The sequence below is a fragment of the Hylaeus volcanicus genome, chromosome 5, assembly GCF_026283585.1.
Source record: "Hylaeus volcanicus isolate JK05 chromosome 5, UHH_iyHylVolc1.0_haploid, whole genome shotgun sequence".
In the NCBI taxonomy this organism is placed as follows: Eukaryota; Metazoa; Arthropoda; class Insecta; order Hymenoptera; family Colletidae; genus Hylaeus; species Hylaeus volcanicus.
This window is the reverse complement of record NC_071980.1, coordinates 3,888,851-3,910,741: the sequence shown is the minus strand read 5'-3', so window position 1 is coordinate 3,910,741 and position 21,891 is coordinate 3,888,851. Positions and strand designations below refer to the sequence as shown.

The following is a 21,891-nucleotide window of genomic DNA, read 5'->3' as shown; positions in this document are numbered from 1 at the left end:
TCCGTACACCAGAGCGAAATGGTACCGCGATTTTTGCAAAATAAACTTTATCTCAATCGTTTCGTGAACGAGCTGACTCGGCAATCAGAGATCAACGATAACCGACTCCGAAAATTTAACGATTGTTACACAAATTTTTCATTCGCAAATGTTTCATCCGCGATCAACTGAATCGACCACTGAATGGCCGATCTCCGACAACCGCATCCGTAGTTCGATGATAAAAAAAAAAAAAATAAAAAAAACTTGCTAACGCGTAATTACTCTATCGTATATTCTTTTTCATACCGAGTAAACGAATTATTTACAAAAACGTTTCGTTCCATGAGTTCACTCGAATCCTGCAACTCTATCCACGGTATTTATTTGTCCCTTTAATAGCACAGTTGAAAGCCATTTTAAATATTAGCTTTACCGAATAAAAATTTTAATGCATAAGCTTTGTTCTGTGCTAACAAAAAGAAACAATCGAAGGATTAAAAAGCCGAAAGCGTGTATCTGTGTATAATCGATGAGAAATAAAAATTCGCGTACGGTTTCAATAATGAAATTGGTCAAAGAGATCGTAGAATAAAAGAAAAATCCATCTGTGTTTTGCAGCAATCCGATCGATCGATTCGTTTCACCTATACGAATTCATAGTACAATTTGTATTTGGAACGAAAACCGTCGAGTAATGCGGCGTCATCTAATACTGGTCCAAACACTCCGAGAGGAGCGAAGAAAAAGCGCTCCTACAGTTGGCACAAAATCAACTGGCCGCGCAAGGCCACTTTCCCCACTGTGAATCACGTCAGGCTCGCACCCCTACTTTCACGCTATGCCAACTCGCCTCTTCGCACGGAGATAAGTGCCCGCAGCACTGCGTGACGAGACGAGAGACAGAATGGTTGAGCGGGTGGGAAAGCTAAACCGTTTGGAGGGGATGGCTCTTCAGCGACCTTGAGTGGCCAGTGGATTTAGTTCTCGAGTAGACGTCTCCCCAATGATAACTTCAAACCATTATAGAGTGATTCTAGAAACCGGGATAAGCTGCAGCCTTTATCCGAGAGAAGATTCTCATACAATTGACACAGGAAAATGTTGAATCACTGAAGTGGATATTGAATTTCGATGGCATCATTTTTTGTTCATTAAACGAATGGTGATTCTACAGCTTTAAAGAAGCTTATCAGATTTTGTATGTGAATTTAGTAATTTCGATTCTTGTTACACTTTTATCTTCAACAGGCAACAGAAACATGATTCAACATTACAAAATTGTATTCTTCGCTTTTAAAGAGAAAATCTATTAACGTGAATACGTCGGTAAGTTCCTTTTTCGTAAAATACACGATCGATAAGTCTACCATAGTTACAAAGTCAAATATTGAAATAAAGACCGAGAAAATCTTTTGACGACGTAATTTATCTCTTGATGCATTATGCACTTGCACTTGTTCCTTTCGGAACCATACATCTTCCTTCACATAAATCGATTCCTCCCATCATTCTGCATATAAAAGTATAAAGATAGGACCATTAAAACCATAACAGACTACGCGATGTTCCACATTTTACATTTGTATTCGCTTTGCATACTGCACATACAACCATTGCACCAAACCAAAAAATGATGTCATTACACGGTAGTCTCCGCTGGAGAATTTCCCCGTCCCAATTTTTTACAACCACGCTTGGGGAATCAGTCTGTCCCAGTTTCCGGAATCACCCGTTAGATTCCCTTCATTTTTTTTTTTCCAAATAAATCATTCTGCACTGACCACAGAGATCTTCGAAGAGAGGCGGAAATTTTGTTGCAAAATTCACCGCGGAGAAACTCTTTAGAAAATGAGGAAAAAGACACCCAAGGCACATTAAAGTACATAGCCGGATTTCCCTTTGCACTCGAGGTAGGATTGATTGCGTGAAACTCAATCAGTAGAGAGAAACAAATCTGATTCGAGCGCGGATCGTTGCTCGCCGAAAGATATTACCGAAGTTAAATCTTTATTGCCACGAGTCCAATACATCGGTTCTCAAATTTGCGAGTCTAACGTTCTGTCGATGTAAAACAAAAAAAAAAACAAAAAAATTATAACTCTCCCGGGTCACCCACGAAAATTCAAATTCGATGTAAAACGAGAACCAAACGCGCAAGAGGCAAGAGGAGCGATTCTATTTCTGAAAATCGGCTGATCGAATCGCTGAACCGGTAACCCAAATTGATTTGACGGATTTTTCCTACGTAATCCTAATATTTGAAATGGCTGCCATCCATTCACGCATGCCGTTGTTCCCCTGATAGCGTGTTCGAATAAAAGATAGAATTGATAAAGAGACTTGACAGACAAAGTTGTACAAGCGAAAATTATTTAACGAATGGCTAAAGTCAATCATACTCTTTTATGTGACCAATTTTGTAAAACGTTTCTTCCTTCTGCACTTAAATGAATGATTTAAAAGCATATTTAAATGAAATATGGCCAATTCTGTATTAGGCTTCTATCGGAGAGTACTCTCGAGAATGTCTGAATTTCAATCCTCTGCAGGAGTCACCGTTCAACAAAGGAAGGAATTCCCTTTCTAAAGGGAGTGGTAGGTCCTAAGTTGATTCCACCTTTTGATCCAACTACAATTGAACTGTTCAGAGCAAATACCAAATATTTCCATCTTCCAATGAAAATGGAAATACAAGGAAAAACATGTCTTCAGAATACAGAAAGATATAAATTATTTCAGAATATTTATCCTTTTACGTTTTGGTATGTGTAATTAAATTATTGTTAACAACGATTCAACAAAAATTGTTAATTTCATGGATTTAGTAACGTATTTATCGTGCGGTAAGATGGCACGAGTTAAGAAATAAATATAATAGAACAGTGCTTTTCATTCCACTGAATAATTACGTAAATTTTGCAGCTTCTACGTTGGTGACTGAATAATGAAACAGAAGTTTCCTTTCGAAACCCAGGAACGTTTGGAAAATGGAAATACCTTGGTTATGCACTGTGCCAGCCAATTATTTCGAGTAATACAAACACCACTGCCGCGGTACGGCACGGCATCATTCGCAGAACCGATTTAGACACAAAAGACAAATTATTCGACGTTTCTATTATATTAACAATTGAATTATTTCTTTCGTTACCGCTTTACAATTGTTGAATGCTCTAGTAAATCTCAATAGTTTTACGTTTTATATTAAAAAAAAAAAAGAAAAGAGTTCCATTCTCATTCGTACGAAGCACACGATGCACCATGTTTATTATTGCCTAAGAATAGAGTGCATGCGTCTTGTTTTCATTTGCGTAATTACCTCCTGGAATTTTTTAGGATTCACAATATTTTAGTCAGAATTCCCAATTTCAATTTAATAATTTCTCAATATGTCCTGTTCTTGTTTACGTAACTATCTCCTGGTTCATGATAATTTTTAATGTTTTCGACGCAGGTCCCATTATTACTTTTCTTGTTCCTCAAAATATTTCCTCGACGATCGTCAACAAAGTTCTACTTTTTAATGTTAAAAAAAGAACGTACCACACTTTCATTCGTACGAAACACGTGGTGCAATATACAGGAATTTTATTAAAATGGTACCTGTGTCTTATTTTTATTCAGGCAACCAACGCTTGGTATTCATGAGGTTTCATGCGACTTCAAACGCCCCCTCTGTTAACATTTTAACTGAAATTGTTAACAGAGATGCGGGTTTGTAATTAACCGTGTCTTTCATTACTACTTTTATTCGTTACTACTTCCGAATGTTTTTAGCGAACCCAAAAGTTCCACTTGAAATTTTAAAAAGAAAAATTCGCATTTTATTAAAATCATGTGTGTGCTCTTTTAATAAGTACCGTATGGAATTCACGAGAGAAAATTATTTTTATTTTATTTTTCGTTAATATTCACTTTTATATTCGCAAAATTTTTAGCGAAATGGAACCTGTGTCTTGTTTTCTTGGATGTAATTATTTCTTGTAACGTTCATCTTTTAAAATCCGTGAAACGTGAATTCTCTTGGCACGCGACTAGTACGATACATCAACCGATAAAAGACCCCGAAATTAAAAGTAGATAAAGTACTCCTTTTCACCGCAACGGATAGCCGCTATCCTCGCGATCTGAAATATCTACACTAACGAAGATACCAAAGTACCCTCGACCATCACCCAGCGATACTCGCCCTAAACGTTGAGCCATTCCTACGCACATGATCAGATGCTCGAACCGAGGGGGCGCGTATTGGTTCTCTTGGCACGCAGCTGATACAATACATCAACCGATAACAGAAATCGAATTTAAACGCAGATAGAATTCTACTTTCCACCGCAATCTATAGGGACTATCCACCAGACTCTGTAGCATCGTGACTAACGACGATACCAAAGTTTCTATAGCCGTTACCGCCAGGAAAGTGGAGATACCCGGTTATTGCAGAGGACCCGTCAATTGTCTCGAGCAATCCAAACACCCCCAGCACGATACCAGACCGAGTATCATTCGTAGACACGGTTCAAACGCAAAAGGTGGTCTTACGGGAGCCTGCGGAGGGAGGAGAGGGGTGGGGGGTGGGGAGAAGGGGGTGGTGTTGAATTCACCGGTCCGCGTTCACTGTCTGAGCTTCAGACGCCGTATACTAAACCCGTACTTGTCGGCCGTTGATGTACCAGGTGAGATTGGCCGCGGGTTTACTCCGGCCGGATGTGCAGTTCAAACGCAGCATATCGTCAATCCGGTATTTCCTCCTTAACCCGTGTATCGACGGCTCTTGAGAGGGTAATTCTGCGGAACAAGAGACGGCAGGTATACACGGCAGGAAGTATGCGAGGCATGTTCGAAACGCCGCTTTGACGTTCAGTCTCGCCTCTCCCTCCCCTATACGTATCCCCAACCCCTGTACCCCGCCCCCCCCCTGTGTGCACGTATCGCGAAACGGGGAAAACTTTTCAAGATTCCCGGATGCACCGACATACCGATACCGTACCATGCCATACTCTCTCGCTCTCCCACGTATCTCCCTTTCTCTCTGTCTCTGTGCCGCGGCCTGATGAAAAATTCTTCTTTTATGCCTGGCAATTCGCGCTCGCGTTTCGATATCGAAGTAATGTATTCATAAGAGAGACACCATTGTCCCGGGGCTCTTTCAGACCCCTCCCAGACCCGCGTACAGCCGAGGCTGTGCCAAATATTTCGACGATGTGTTCTCGAACGGTGCGTTTGATATTTTTTCGCGTACACGTTCCAGCTATGCACGGTCCCGCGCAGCGTGAGTCGCGGATAGACCAGAAGGGATTCCCCCCTGAGCGCCATATTGCGAGGGCACCGGACGGGAAGTTCTCGCGAGTAAAGAGAATTTAATTGATTACTTTAACGTTTTCAGGGGATATGATTAATTTGCTTCGCGTGTATAGAGAGGTTGGCAAGTGTAGAATAACGATGGGGAATATGTGACAAAAAAGCAGGGTTTGCTACTACGGAATTTACAAATATTCCAATTTATATTTATACGTGAAATAAAGAGGATTTTATTTTGCCCGAATCAACGAGATAAATTCTATTTTATGAATAATAAATGAAATAAGAATTGTTAGTCTACAAACAGCGACGTATTGCTTTATAAAATTTTTGAATTTGTACGGGGTAGCTGGTTACGTGAAAAAGCATGAGGACATTTATGAAAGCAAAGGCATAGCTGTGTTGCTTTGCTCGAACTGTATTTTCACGCTCGTCTCGTCGACCTCTTCGACAGTTCGTTTCAACAAGAAGACAGGAAATATATTCCTGGTTATGACATTCGAATCTTTACTTAACGAGCAACGAATGCACAGTTGCTTATCTTTTATTCTTTATTTGAAAGTTCCATCCAGACGAGAATTTTCACCCGTCTCTGATTATCGGGGAAGTATAGGCAAACGATTGCGCGCGGCACGAGAGACAGGAGTTCCTCGAGTTTCGTTTTGTCGGGATAACGAGTACGGTTCGAGTAGGAGAATCCTCGCGCCCCTTTCCGTCGTATTTCAGTTGCTTTTATCATTTGCAAGAGCCTCTTGAGCCCAAGCTATCTTCCGTTTTTTCTTCCCGTTCTGCATGGGAGAAAAAAATTCGAGTGACTGCTACGCATTCATCGGAGAACAAACACGCGAAACGCACGAAAACTTTCCACCACTGAGACGCAAAAACTGGAAACATGCTCCTTGCGATAAAAAAAAAAGCTCCTTTCACTACCGGTTCCCTCGAAACCTAGAATACGTTAGGAGAGAAAAATACAATGGTGTCCAAAAGTATCAGGCATGCACATAGTCGTACTACAAGCCACTCTATTTTCCCAGACGAGGAAAGTGTACTGTATATATTTTACTATATTTAATGTGTTATTTTTTTTAACTGCACAATCGAGACCTTTTAATTACTTTTTAATTTAATACATGTGTCCAATACTTTTGAATCTGTCTGTAGGTGGAAAATGTCGCGCGTCGTGGCCAGAACATCGGACCTTTGTTTTCCCTTTTTTAACAGTCGTTGTCTTCGTTAAAAATTTCGAGACGCGAAACTCCCAGGAGCGTTTTATCAAAACGCTCTTCGTTTTCCCTGGAAAATTCCGTATTCCTATCTCGCGAGATTTCGCCACGTAATTTCTTTTTTTTTGGGGGGAGAGAGAGCTTGCATTAAAAAAGTCAGGAAAAATTCATTCCCAAACGTGGAGACCTCGTTTTGGTCTCAGAAGTCAATGTTGCTGTCCAACGAAAATTTTGGCTTGAATAAATATCGTGAACGTCTTCTGATTGCTTGAAAAAAATTCCTTCGCGTACAAAAGTTTCATATTACACAGCTCTGTAGTTGGGAATTTTTCCATTCGATTCTGGAATCGCAGAAGACAGAGAGCGAGAGCGAGAGAGCGAGAGAGAGAGAGAGAGAGAGAGAGAGAGAGAGAGAGAGAGGGGATAGGGGTGAAATTCGTGGAAAGTTTCGTTCGTGATTCGAAACACCGCAGTTCTGATTCGCGCGAACTTGTATTCCCATAACGCAAGACACTGTACAAACCCGAAAATTGGAAGCATTCCACAGCAACTCGAGTCGGTACACGTTAACACTTCCCAGTCCGTCGGCGCATATTTGTGATCTGAATACTGTATCAGTTCCGACAACTACGCCCGAGTTCATCTCGAACATTATTTAAGTTTCCTACTTATCCTCGACCCGTAGTGCAAATACACAATTAAAATCTACACCAATTTGGCAGGTAATTCGGACAGAGACGTAATTTTATTGGTTTGAAACGTGCACGTACAACGTTACTAAACAAGTTTCTCGTTAGCAAATAAGTAGTTTTAAAGAGAGAGGAATTTGTGACAGAGAAAGTAGCATTCAGAGATTAAAATATAAATATAATACCAGATAAAATGTCAACTATACATTTTGATCGAACAAAAATATTATGAATATAAGCGTATCAATGTTCAAACTAATAAAATCATATCTCTGTTTGATCCCCGTACCAAATTGAAGTTTATTTGACTTATATCATAAGCATTCTCTGCCTTTCAATCGAAATATACGCTTCCACGGTTAAAGGTTTACTCGGTTATGTATTTCATTATGTATAGAAAAGTAAAGAGTAAATATACCGCGCATAACCGACCGTAAATTTGAGGCCATCCTTTAACGAACCGAATGCAAAGTGTTTCGTTAAAATTGAATTCTTCTCGCGCGAGATTGAAAAAATCTCTTTCTTACACTTAAAAATGTGACAGCATTTTATACAGTATTCCGTTATACTACACCCGCATGGTAGACTCGACGTGCTAACCACCCCTAGCGTTTGCGACAGTCTATACTACTACAGGCACTTTTTTCATTAAGTTCTTAATAACAGTTCCTAGTAATTCTTTCTTTCTAAAAATTTGCATATGTTATATGGAGCACAGAAATTTTACTCTTTATGCAAGAAGGATTTCATTTTCATTTGTACGAAATACATTGTGTTGTATGTAGCTTATTAAAATGATACCCAGCGTCTTGCTTACGCTTACGTAATCATCCTTAGCATTCATGAGAATTTACGCTACTTAAGGCACCTTTCCTATTACGAACTTAATTATATTTTTCGGTGTCTTTTTCTGTGTTAGCGAAACTCAAGTGTTTTACTTTCCACGTCAAAGGGGCAACATTTCATTTTCATTTGCACGAGAGACCTGATGTAATTCGTATTTTATGGAAGCGATACCGACCATTGCTTAATTTACGTTTGACCTTTTTATCGAATAAATCAGCGGCAGAGAGGTATCTATGTTAACTCGATTTCACAATTAATTTTATATATTTATGTATGGAAGTAAAATTAAGCTACAGAATTGCCCACAAAAGCCGAGAAGGTTATACGGCTGGAATTTTCTTTAACTTCATAATCTAAATTAATATTGTTACCCGCGCTCGAGTATAATCGACCGCACTAATTAAAAAGTTAAGTAACCACTCCTAGCACTAATGAGAATATAAGCTACTTTAGCCACTTTATCTGTCACCAATTTAATTACTTTCTATGATTATACTTTATTTTGAGGAATTAACCAATGCTTTAATAAACCTCGAAACTTCTTACATTAAAAAGAAAGACATATTACGTGTAAAATGTGTATTTCTCGTAGTTTATTAAAATGTTATCTATGCCTGGTTTCATGAAATCCTATACTGCTGCAAGCATTGTTTTTATTAACAATTAAATCTGTCCTTTTGTTACTTCTTTCCTTCTCAGAATTCGTGAATATTTTATCGAGCTTAAAGGTTCTCCTTTTATCTTGAAAGAATAACTAGAAGCTACCTTTCTTATTCACGAGAATTTACTCCACTTTAGCCACTTCTTTCTATTAATGATATGTTTCTTTGGACCTTCTTCTTTTCTTAGAATTTCTTAATGTTTTATCATGGTTATTAATCCTACTTTTTATGTTGGAAAAATACATTCCGTCTTCATTTTTACTTGAAATACACGAGACAGTGCATATTTTATTAATGTGGAATCTTCGCCTTGCTTTTGTGTAACTAACCTCATCGTTCATTCGAATTTACTCTATTTTGTTCTTGTTTGAACAACTACCTTTGGCATTCAATTATTAATCAATCAACTTTTATTCCAATTTCTGAATGTTTCACTAAGCTGAAAAGTTTATTTCTCTATCTTGTAGAGTAACGATTTCATCTTCACTTGTGCGAAATACGGGTCGCCTCACGTGTGCGATTAAAAATGTACTCCGTGTCTCGATTTCGTTTAATTAACCAACTCCAGCATTTACGAGAGTCCAACGCGGCGCCGGGAGCCCTCTCTATTAACTTTCTAATTACATCTTCAAGTACCTCCACGCTTCTTAAATTTGCAAAACGCTCTTCCGAACGTTCTGTGCCACGTATAGACTGCACCGCTTGCGCTGTATTGCTTAATCTCGTTCCTTTGTCGCGTTGCTTATCAGAGACAAAAGGCGATGCCCGAAGAACTTAATGGCGTCATAAAGCAATCATTAAAGCAGTATCCCCGCAGTCAGCTAAACAGCAATTACATAATAGGTGGATCCCGGTGCAGAGATGGTAATTTTCGCTATTTGTTCGGCACTGTTCATCCCTCCCCTCCACCCTCCCCGCTCCTCGTTCGTCGTTTTCTTTGCTCTCTCCATTCAAGACGGAACAATGAAGGAAGATGGCCTCGAATTTACGGGCCAGCCAGTGTATTTACCCGCGCCAACAACATAAACGTTGCCATTGCTCGCAACCCGCGCTGCGGAACTCTATCTTTAATCCACCTCAGGCTTTGTGATCCCGCTGGGTTTTAGCTTTCGCGCCATTTGGCCTCGCAATTTGTCATTCTACGTCCGATAAATTAATGAGCAACGCTGACGGCGCTGCCAGAGTGGCATGGCGTTGATGCCTCCCGCTTCTATGTTTCGCGTCTCCAAAGGTGCGCGGCCGGTTTTAGTATCGCGACGAGGAATGAAAAAGCGCGGAAGGAGGTTGACAGAATAAAACCAGCCGGTTAACCTAATTCCCCTTCACCTAAAACACCTAATTCCCGTTCGTTCCGTCGCGTGTACCCGCAGTATTATCTTCGGCTCGGTCCACAGCGATTCGCGTAAGCCCTTAAGTCCACCAGGGCCGTGGCTGGTATTAATTCGCAGTTCGAAACTGCGAGCCAACGGCGGTCAGAGACTTCTCCAGGCGATGTTTCTCCAGCGCGTAAAGTTCCGTCTGTCCCGTTAATAAACACCGTTACCCTTACCAACGACGTTCATGGTGGCGGAAACTATGGCCGTGTGGAACGACGGCGCGTCCGCCGACACCTCGCAGCTGTACTCCCCGGCAGCGTTCAGCTCCAGATTCGTCAGGCTGACTTGCGTCGCGTTGCTCTCAGGTTTCTGCAACAGAATGACACGCGATCGTTGATAGACGAGGAGGTGTCGAAATTATTTCTTTTTGCTCGTTCTTTCTTTCTAGAGCTTCGCGGTTGAAGCTTCTGTTTTTTTTTTTTTTTTTTTTTTGTAATTCGATAAACGCCTAAATGGAATCTGATTTCAGACGTTAGATGAAAGTTGCTTTGTTTGCGTTGCTATCGTGAAAAATTTGGAATTTTTGTTTACATTTAAGGTGATTTATTGCGCGTGGGTCTGCGAGCTAGAAATAGAGTTTGTTCGCAACTCGTTTGCGGAGCGCATGCTAAATTTTAGAAAATTGATTTTTAGAACTCCCATAAAACTCGTTATTTGTTCACGTACACAATATCTAGGCTTCCTATAATAAAAAAAAAAAAGTTCCGACCAATTTCTAGTTGGATCGACAAAAAGGGGGGAAATGCTGATGCTTGGTCATAAATGGACCAAGAATACTTGGAACCCTTAGACACTATGGCTTAGAGTAACGAAAATGGGATCTGAACGTTATCTCGTAAGTGATTCGCCAAATGTGTGCCTTCGATATTCGTTTTCCTTGAATAAACTTCCTAAACACTCGTCGTTACGAGTCACTCTTCGGATACATCATTAATTATGAAAACAACCTAAATTATTCAGGGTACCGAAACGCCTACATCCGTACCAGATTTCCATACACTTCCTCAACCATAAATAAATTCCACGCGATAAAAACAAACATCCAATGAAAAGAACGTAATCATCTTGTAGAGAAACGTTAAGTTAATAGAGAGATTTCGATATCCACTCCTTGAAGACCATTTTTCGATCGATTCTCACTCAAACATTCGTCTGAACCATTCGCGCCTCGCTGCCGACACCATACTGTAAACATTCGCTCTCTTTCAAATCCTCTTCTCGCATCTACGACTACGGCATCAGAATACTCGCAGAGAGCCCAAGCACCTCCGAACAAAGCATTACAAACTCGCTATCGTACAGCCTGTCGCACACGGGACAAAATAGATTTTCCTGTTCGGGTCTCCCATCCCCAAACGGAAGTGATCTTCCTCCCTCGCAGTACAGTGTCGACGCAGACCTGGACGTCTTCCGATCGACGCTCTCCTCGAATTGTTCGCCAGCCAGAAATTTATGACGCTAGGCGACCATAGAGACCCTCACTCGCAAAAAAAAAAAAAAAAAAGAAAAAAGAGGACCATCGACGTCGAAGTATCGCGGGGAACATCGATCAATCGACCGGAAGACAAAGGCCAGCCTGCTCGCATTGTTCTCGCTAGCTGGGCGAGCAGCGTCGAACGGTTGAATAATCCGCCGGCGCTCCGAAGACGGTAACTGGACCGAGCCGGTGTTCGCCTCTTCGCGATATCGATTCGGAATGACGGCGTGTCATTCGCCCCCGCAGCGAACAAACCCCTGTGCGAATAGGGGGAGAGCTTCACGCTCGCGGAACACACAGGCCACGAACGCGGTTTACGAGCGACATTACGCTCCGTAACGGCGCGTCCCCGTCGACCGTTGGCGCAGAATTTCGCGACGCGTCGCGATTTATTCGCGCGTCCCCAGTTGCCTGAGCCCCCTCGCCCGCTCGCCCCACACCCCTCTCTTCGTCGACACCGATGTGTGTACCCCCTTTCTCGCCCCCCGCGAGAAATTCTGTCGCTCGCAACTGGCCGATAGCGCCGCGAGACCGCAACCCGCAGGCCAACCAGGGTAGAGCGACCGACACTGCCACCCGCCCGCCGAGGATTTAGTATGAATTCTTTCCTGTGATTTACTAGTAATAGTTCGCGGCGAACGAGGTATTAATAATATACAAATGGAGGGAGAGGCTGTAGACTAGCGTCGACACGGTGAGCGGACGCGATCGCGCGTGTTTTCGGGCTTTGGAAAGTAATTCGAATTAGTTGGGAGAACCAGTTTTTGGGGGAGCTGCACCGATGAACTTCGGTGGGTTGAATCTGTTTTTTTTTTTTTTTTTTTTTTTTTTGGAGGAGGAAGTTACGTTTCGGTGTTCGTTCTTTTTTTGTAGTTTGTGTTATTTTTGGTTTCCACGACGAACAGAATAATACTCGCAAGGTACGGGTTAAAATAAGACGGCTTAATTGACAACTAATCTAATCCTTAGGAATCGATGAACTCGTATCAAACGTGACTTCCGTTAGAATAATTGCACTCCTCGCTAAAGATCGATGAGATTGAGTTAATCATGACCTTATTCGCAAAAAGAAAATGATTGAATCGAATAGAAATTCTGGTTTCCATCTGTCAGAATCTCGTGAAATATTATAGAATCGATTCATGAGAAGAATTAAAAAATCGACGAAACAGGGATACTACGAGGGGATTAAACGTGATTTACAAGTTTTGTGCTCTATTTTTGTGTTAGAAAAAAAAGAAGAAAAGTTGCCAGCATACGAGGATAATTCCGCGACGTTTCGCGGTTTAATCGCGCGTCTCAGTCACCCGCCGAAATCTTCTTTGTCGGCCCTGGGAGAAATTTTGTCGCTTTCACTGGCCAATGGCGCCGCGAGATCGCAGCCCAGGGCACGGGCGAACGCGACATCGCTCCGCTGTTCGCGAGGATTTAGTAAGCACGGCGAAAAAGCAATTTCGCTCGGTTCTTTGTAATTTTACAACGCGCTATTAGCGCGGAGTAACGAGACACTCGCATGTTGAACGGAGGATTACGTAAAGCCTCGCGGGGAAGCGATGGCCGTTTGAAACTTTCGGTGCCCCGGAACTCCTGTTTTCAGGAAGAATTTTGCGCAAAACGCGATGGCGGATCGTGCCCGTGTTGCATCGAACGCGGGTACAAACTATTTCCGTATCTACGAGAATTGCCGGCGTCCGTACGAGGCGTGCCGCGCTCTGAAACGTTTTTGAGATAGTTTCATACGTCGACGTAATTCAATTTTTGTTGATCATTGATCGTACTGTCTGCCTCTATCACCGTTGGGGAACCGTGAAAATTCGGCGGAAAATCGACGTATGGAAGATAGCTTCTCTCGCAAGAGAAAGAATTACAACCACGTGAATTGGCCAAACTACTATGACGTATCCTGTTTATCAGATGAATTGGTTCGTTCGTGGATGTGACTTTGATGAATAGACTTCGATCATCATTTTGTAGATTCCTATTCACCATTCTTTTTTTAAATTCCACCCAGACTGTTTTAAATTAAAACAATTACTTCGCGACTCTATTCCAGATGCCTAGGATGCGAATAGCAGCAAGAAAGAAGCTCTTTAATTCTTGAGTCTTCGCAGGATTTTACAGAACACGTTTTCTCGTAGCAAATGCTGGTAACAATGACAGTTCGTTCGAATGAAGTACTAACCAAGGCTGACAGTGAGACTGTAAGAATCTATAACAGACCGTATCCGTTCCGAGATCACCTAATAATTTACGAGACGTCAGCCATTCTACGAGCAGATATAGTCATATAAAGAACTATTCACCTACAAACTAAGGAGCTCAATATATCTGAGCCCATTACCTCCCGGGCATACGTCTATTAAGCCATTTCTCTTTCTTCCAATATGCTCTATCCGTCCCAACAGCTTGCACCTGTAGCTCAATTACATCAGGGATGGGTAGGATTTCGCTTGAATAAAAGATGACGAATAAAAGTAACGCGTAACGATTTATATTTGACGTTCACTCTATCGCACACTTGTTCGAATAAGTTTTTGTTCGACTACGTGAGATATGATATAATGATCTCTTTTTTTCGTTTCCTTTTCAGGTAACTAAATAGGTTTACATTCTCAATCTCAATAGGTTTACATTCCGTAGCAGATCACATATAATCTGACGGAAACATTGTATTAATAAAAATAATAAATTACCAATGAACAGAGATCTCGTGTTATTCTCGCGTCGAATGCAAACGAGTTAATTTAAGTAAATGGTTATTTATCTCTCAAATCACTGGTGTACTCCCTCGGGTTATACAGACAAGCATAATGGATTGCATCGTCAACGCCACAAGAACGCAAATGTGTCCCAAGGTGTCGATCGAAGTCAGTCGATTATGTTACCCTCGAAATACCTTCGAACAATTATAACGCTATCCAACTGGAAACGCTGAGCCAACGAGCAGCGGAACGACAGCGAGTCTCCGTCATAAAGCAAATATTGAACGGTCGCTTCAGCCTCGTTACGCCTGTCTGCCACTAAAAGTAAAGTCAAGTGGCTTCGGTACATCTGGCTAACCCAGAGATGGGCAAAATTCTTATCTGAAACAAACGTTCCGAGTAACGAACAAAAGATAAACATGACAAAATAATACTAGAATATTTTCTTGAGAATCATTCTGAAGAGGTTCCAAATATGATTCCGGCACCAACCAAAACTTTAATTCTAACAATTTTAATTCAAGCAAACATTCTAACTGTAAGTTTAAATCTAAGTTCGAGTCTTATTCTTAGTTCCAAGTTTCCAGTCTAATCAGACTTGGACTAACGGAATGAAATTTCTCGCAACGACCACATTCGCTCGAATAAATGTCACCGATATAGATTCCCCATACATAGGTACGTTACTTTCATCGTGATCTAACGGTCGAATAAAATTTCCCCTACGTCAAACGCACCTCTCCCTCGTCGACAAATTTTCGTTTCAACCCTCGACGTTGTACGGGCGACTATCCTCGCCGCGATAACCGGTGGTGTTTTCGATATCGTCGCAGATAATCGCAGGGATGTAATAGAATCGTCGCGATAATACATTCGTCGATGTCTCGTCGACATGGCTGGGCGCGAACAATTCGTTTTCCCCCTAAATGCGACACTGCTCCTCGTAAAAATGCCAGCTGGGCCGTGCTTTGTACGAATCGATGCGCCACCCACGCCGCAGAGCATATCCCCCTCTGTTACCGCTCATTAAGAAGACCGACTCGAATTCGCAAAGTTCCGTGGAACAAGGGGGGGGAGAACGGCGATATCCCGCGCGCCATATTTCAGAAGAAACGTTCGGTTATTGTTCCATCCAACTTCTCGACTGCGATAAATCCCCGGACGTTGGGCTTCCCCGGTGCCCCGAGCGTTTTTTCGTCGCGACGTCGCTCTCGACTCTAGCCAAAGATTTCATGGAGATCCTGAGGGCACGGTTAGTCTCGGTATCGTTTAAATTTCCCGCCACGTGTATTCCCTGGATTACACGCGGTTCTCGTTACGCGGGACGTTTGTACAAGAGAGTATCACCAGTTGGTGCTTACGGTTGTAATGTAATTATTATAATTTCGGATACGGACCATCTAGAATCGATCAAAACGTCTACGAATAGATTTTTAACCTCGAAGCCGGTTGAAGGATTCAAGTGCAAAAAATTTGGTCGTATTCTGCCTCAGCTGGTTACAAAATATAATCCCGCATAAAGTACGAGCAATTCATCTAAGGGTATTTATTCAACTCCGTTGTGTCCATACCGGAATGTAGCGATTATTTTTTGTTCAAACATCTCCTTTCACGCAAATAATACCGCTGCGATATGATACCATGATACTCGAATTTCAAAAGAAAAATTTATTTGGAAATTAAATTAAATTGATCGCGATTGTTTTATTATTTCATTCAAAATTTGTACTATGCTCGAATAAAAATCTCTGGAAAAGGAAACGTACTGCTGATACTGCAATAACAGAAATTATATTTCTCCATGATAACTCCTGGCAAACAGCGAACCTCAAAGGCGATAGAAATAAATTATTCAAGAAAAATAAGAAAGAAGCATAATATACGTTCGACAAGATAAGCTTGACTCAGTTTCTGCGCTTTCTCCTTATTTTTCTCGAATAATTTATTCACACTATCCAAACTCCCCAAGGTATCCTTTACACTTTTCATTCATTTATTCTCACGTGCATTCGCGCGTATAGTTTCCAGTTCTATGTTGCGCCAAAGGGCGTTCTTGCCCGTAAAATATATAAATAATAGTAATAATAATAAATATTTTGAGACTGGTCTGTACCGAAATTGGTATCCTGGGCTCGAAGGGGTTAATAAATCGCCGGTTCACTCGAAAGATTTTCACGAAAACCCGCGGGGCACGGGCTCGAGTTTGGATGTAGGGGAAATATGAGAGGGGGTGAAAAAAGAAGAAAGGCGAGGGAGAAAAATTGGGAAAGGGATTCGATGCTCACCTTCACCGTCAAGTTCCCGATGGGGAAAGTCTTGACGACCGGGGTCTCGTTCGGGGCGTAACGATAAAACTCTCGACCCCCTTTGTACCACTTGACGGCGTATAAAGGGTCCCCCTCGGTGTCATACCAGCAGTTCAGTATCGCCGATTCACCTTTCTTCACGGCCGTCGGTATCTGGATGCGCACTTCTCGCAAACCGGAGCAAATTCCTGCAACAGACAGGGTGTTTCTGTTTAACGCTCGAGCCTATTTGATCGTTCTGTCGTTTCCACGCTTGATGCATTTTTCTCGAATTCAAGGAATTCCAAACAATCTCGCTATCCTTTTATTTTTACACATAAATGTGTTTCTAGGAGCCTTCGTTGGCCGTAACAGCCACTTCTTAACATTTATTCGAATAAATCGGTACACTTGTCATTTCTGTTGCGGTCTTCAAATGTATATTAATGTCGAATGAATGTTAATGAATTAAACAATTACAATACGTATCTGGACGAATGATATGCCCGAAGTTATAATATGAATTTTTTTATATAATTTACTTCGGTAATAAACAGTTCAATAATAACATCCGCGGTGTTGTACTGAAAAATAATCTCAAAGTATGGCAATTTAACCAGTTAGATTTTCAAATTGCCTATTGCAGAATATTTCATTCTATAGAATTAAATGTTATATTTATTCTAAATATTTATTTTTATTTAGCTTGTAATGGATAAACAGTTTTTCATCTTGTATTCGATGTTTAAAATTCATATTCCAAACAAGAGTTTCGCTCGTTTCCGGTATTAACTCGATGCATACGTGTAAAATATTACAGAGAAAGAAAGATCAGCCCTGGATTTAAGGAAAATGTGGTACAAAGCGTAAGTAGAATGTGGACAGCGTCGAGTAATATTTCCCTTCTCGCAGGCTTTACGAAGTCTGACTAAAACGTCTGACCCAGTACGACTCGCAGTTCCTTCCAGAACTAATCTTCCTTTCTCTCCTATACTTGTGCATCATACGGATGAGTTCGAAATCTGCAGCGTAGGTAATATTACTTGGTATCATTCAAATGAGTTCGAAATCTAGTGTAGGTAATATTACTCGGACGAGCTCGAAATGTACAAATGTAACTGCAACTATATTTGCAGCATTTTGTTATCCATAGAATGTCTAGAAACTAATTTTGAAATCGTAATAAAAGCGCGCCAGATATTGAATTGAAACCAGAGATTGGGCAAATTTTTTATTGGAGAAAGAAAATGTCAAACGAATGAAAGGCTGTTTTACTATTATTCGTTAAACGAAATTTAGAATTTTTATTACACAATGCACTTCACAATGACTACAGAAGAATGCATGATGAAAACATTGATTGAATAACTCGAATTGAATGCAAGAACACACGTTATAATATATAAAACATAATAACAAAAGAATCTATTAAAAGTTATTCATACTTCAAACATAGTGTTATAGTAAAAAATATACTGCAATAAACGCAAAATTGTGCTAACACGCCGAATCATAAATTGCATACATAGATTAAGGTTAATCACAGGTTAGGTTAATGATAGCATGCACCTGCGCCTCGCCTTTTCACTGCGACTATGTATTTATCTCTGCATCTACATACGATATTTTATTCAATTCGTCGATTCATATTTTACACAACTCTGGCGCAATGAAGACGTATTATTATTACAGTAGCTGCAGTTGGCAATGGAAGTAGAAACACGATGAACCTCTACATACGAAATGGTAGGTTTAGTGAACAGGCAAGTGCTGCAATTCTAGCTATAATTTTGTTCGATCCACTTTCGATTTTACTTACATCAATAGAGATTCTTTTTCAGCCATTCCATTACGTAATAAATAATTGAAATGCTATGGTTTTTGAGAACGATGCTAATTAAGATACAATCTTTCTATTATTTTATTGCTATTTTTTTCTAATTAATTTACCTTGTGTGTTCTTCTAGAACTCTGATTATAACTAAAAAGATCATAAAATCCCAAAGGGACAGGACCGCAAATTATAATCCTTTCTGTTCCCATCGTTTTACTTAAAATTGTATTACCAGCTTGTTCGTGTTATTAATTTTGTTAGAGAACTAATATTAGTTTATTTTTATTCCCATAGACTTTGAAGATGACTCTGTACACATACCTCGAACGTTAATTAAATTGCTTGCAATAAAGGCTGAAGTGGCTCACCCTCGTTCATTTAAAATCGAATGTAGAAAATGTCTACTGCGAAAAAATAAACGTTAGGAATCTATCTTCACAACCAACGAAAGCTCACTGTGACTTCAAAAATCTATTTCGATACTTTCATTAAATTTGTTAATCTCATGTTCCCAAAAAAAAAAGAAGGAAGAGCAAAAAATCCGGAAATTCTCCAGAAAATTATCACTTTGATGTAATAAGCAAATAATCAAGGAGATCGTTTAGTTCAAAGTGCATCGCGTTTCGTCTGTTTCAATGGATTGGAGTAAAGATTACATGGTTACCGCTTTTTAATGGATTAGGAAATGGTGTGCGAAGCTAGGTACGAGAATTCATTCTCAGCAAACTCGCAATCGACCCTCCGACTCTCCAACAATTCTTCAACAGACTGACCAACTCCTGAATCGCGCAGCGGCTCTTGAACTGCCGCACACATTGCGCACTTACTGCAATGGATCCGTATGCCCAAGGATCCGGCGTACATTTTTAGAGTCTCTCCAGACACACTTCACCCCGAACCTTCAAACCCAAGCATCCACTGGATCTCTACCGCACTTGTCCAATACACTCGTCGTTCACACCTGACGTCCGTAGAGATTCGTTTCCCTCCCACAATATTGAAAAGTACAGCCATGTAATAATAATAATGGACTCCTCGACAACTTTCGCCGCCTTAGCGCCGCCTACCCCTGTTTCCCTTGAATGCCACGCAACTGCCAGCAACCGTTGCCAACATTTCATCGAACCTTACCAAATAAATTGAGTCGTATGGAAGTAGCACAGGAATATCTTAGAGACTGAAGATAAAATTTATTTTGTGCCTGGTCAGAGTTTGAAATAAAAGAAAACGTTGGTCTCGAGAGCAATAAGAAGTTCATTCGTTAGCGTCAAGTGGTCAGTTGTTTCATTCGTGAATTGAACATTTTTATTATTATATTACTTTACGTGCTAATTTAAAATAGTTGTATTATTTTAAAAATGGCTAGAATCAATACCGCACTAAATGAATATTTAATTTAGGTTACATGATCGAATCTAACGTTCTAACTCGAGAAAACGTCCCCATTCTTTGTGCCAATCGATTATTAAACTGTTCATTGCCCCGAGTGCCGCCGTTTTCTTTCGTTTACAATGAATGAATTATTCGTCGATTGTCTATTTCCATTCGACGTCTTTAAGAGTCTCTACTTTTACCACCCTGGTTTAATTTTTCAAAGTGTGATGAATTTTTAAACGAGTCATTAATACAAGTTGCGGAAGGGTGTCCCCCTATTTCTAGTTCGTTCGTGAACCACGGATAACGGATTCTGAATCAACAGTTAAATCTTGGGAAATACCGACTTCCTTTCGACTACGTGCTTTTATTTACTCGGGAAAAGAACATCCCCAACGATATTCTCGAGCGTTCGCTACTTCAGAGGAAGGCCTTAAAAATATGCAAATCGGCAGCTCGGGAAGACCAGAAAAGTAGAATGGTGGACGAAGAGGGCGGTTAAACTGTTGTTGCAATTTTTGTTTCGAGTAAATAGACTAGACTACCGCTGGCAGTCGAAGAAGTGCTTTAACTTTCTTATTGGTTAAACGATTCGATCCAATAGATTGAACTCTTTAGCGACAATTTATTAGGCTTCAGCCTGGGTATTTGTACGAAAATGTCACACCAGAGGGATCACATCCCCGAACGGTTTCTCAGAAAGTTATTGAACGTTTTAAACTTTTATATAACCGTTCGACCACTCGAAACCTGAACTATGTGCAAGACCTAATTCCGTCGCTTACCAAAGAATAAACGAAACCCTTCCTCGCTCTAAAAAATAAAACCTCGGTTATTTAACGCGTCCCCGCTCCCCCGCTACGCACGATCAAGGTTTCATAGTGGCTTGAACAGCAATTTTTCCTGGACGCGCTCCGCGTTTCGCTAAAAATCGGCTTGTAAACATGTCGCGGCGGAAAAAGCCCGACACTGGATTCTTTACGAGTTCCAAAGAGGAAATAACGCGGCCGTCGCGCTAGGAAAAATTTGCGTGCGGTTTTCGTTGGCCAGTCGCAGTAATTTCGCGCGCATATTTCAACGGGCGGTTACGCTAAATAGAACGTGGTTGAAGCTTGAGCCTCGAAGACGCCAAGAGAGGCGAGAGAGACAGAGACAGAGAGAGAGAGAGAAAGAGAGAGAGAGCCCCAACACGGGGATTAACGAAATTCGAAATTTAATCAACCGTTTCTGGGCGCCCACCGCGGCGCCATGTTCGCCAACTGGGATTTATTTAAGAGCAACAACAGATGGGTATCGCATGAACTACGGGTAAAGTGAATCTGGTTGACCTAGAACGACGGAACTTAATATCGTAAAGGCTAGTTAGGTAAAACGTGTTCTAACGATACCTCGCTCGTAGGAGATGCAACGAAATTGCCGTGTATACAAATAACGATGAATACAAATCTGTTCAGAGCGTGTACTGAATGCGTGCTCGTTGATGACTGAGTGCTCTATCTGACTGCGTTCTCGAATGACTAACCGTCGTGACGGTTAAACGTGGTCTTAACCGGAGACCTTTGAACGTGCTTCTAATGACAACTTCGGTTCTGAATGACAACCAATTGCGACCAGCACTTTTACGTAAAAGGTAGGCGTACCTTGACAATTTACTGGAACGCACATTACTCTTTATAGGTTGCGTTATACATAGACTAATCGTCTGTCTGGTTCTTCGTTCAAAGGTTTGCTTGGTAGTTTGAAGTGAATAGAAAGGTCCTCCAAGCAGAAAGTTCATCATTTCTCTTTCAAACATTCATTTTTCGCGTGGTCAACTATGTATATGTTGACACCAAATCAAAAAACAAAAAAATATAGTTTATCAACTCGCCTTACGCTAAATGTTAGCACAAGTTTAAATTGTTTTAAAATCAAAATCTAAATTCAACTCGCTCTTAGCACGGACGAAACCGTGCCAGGATCTGCTAGTTATTTATAAAATCGTCCTTGGCATAAGAACGATTAGTTACATAACGAAGACGTCCATTATTTCTCAAATAAATATGGATGTTGCTTCATTGACCAGAACTATCCATCATAAGTTTCGAGGCCATCTGTTACATCTTTGTCACTGAAAAACAATTCATTTCGTGGAAAGCTC

General features: G+C 40.8%; 1 protein-coding gene across 3 annotated transcripts in view; it reads right to left on the bottom strand.

Annotated features, from left to right (window-relative positions):
* Nucleotides 1-21,891, bottom strand: part of LOC128877175 (uncharacterized) — a 56,372-nt gene that overhangs the window by 19,277 nt on the left and 15,204 nt on the right. For all 3 annotated transcript variants that reach the window (XR_008457202.1, XM_054124262.1, XM_054124261.1), the window contains exons 2-4: nt 16,544-16,752; nt 10,253-10,388; nt 4,637-4,770 (exon numbers count right to left, since the gene is read on the bottom strand). Coding sequence is in view for 2 of the 3 variants with exons in the window: in XM_054124262.1 (XP_053980237.1) it covers nt 4,637-4,770; nt 10,253-10,388; nt 16,544-16,752 (479 nt within the window). In the remaining variant the exon portion in view is untranslated. The remainder of the gene's footprint in view (nt 1-4,636; nt 4,771-10,252; nt 10,389-16,543; nt 16,753-21,891) is intronic.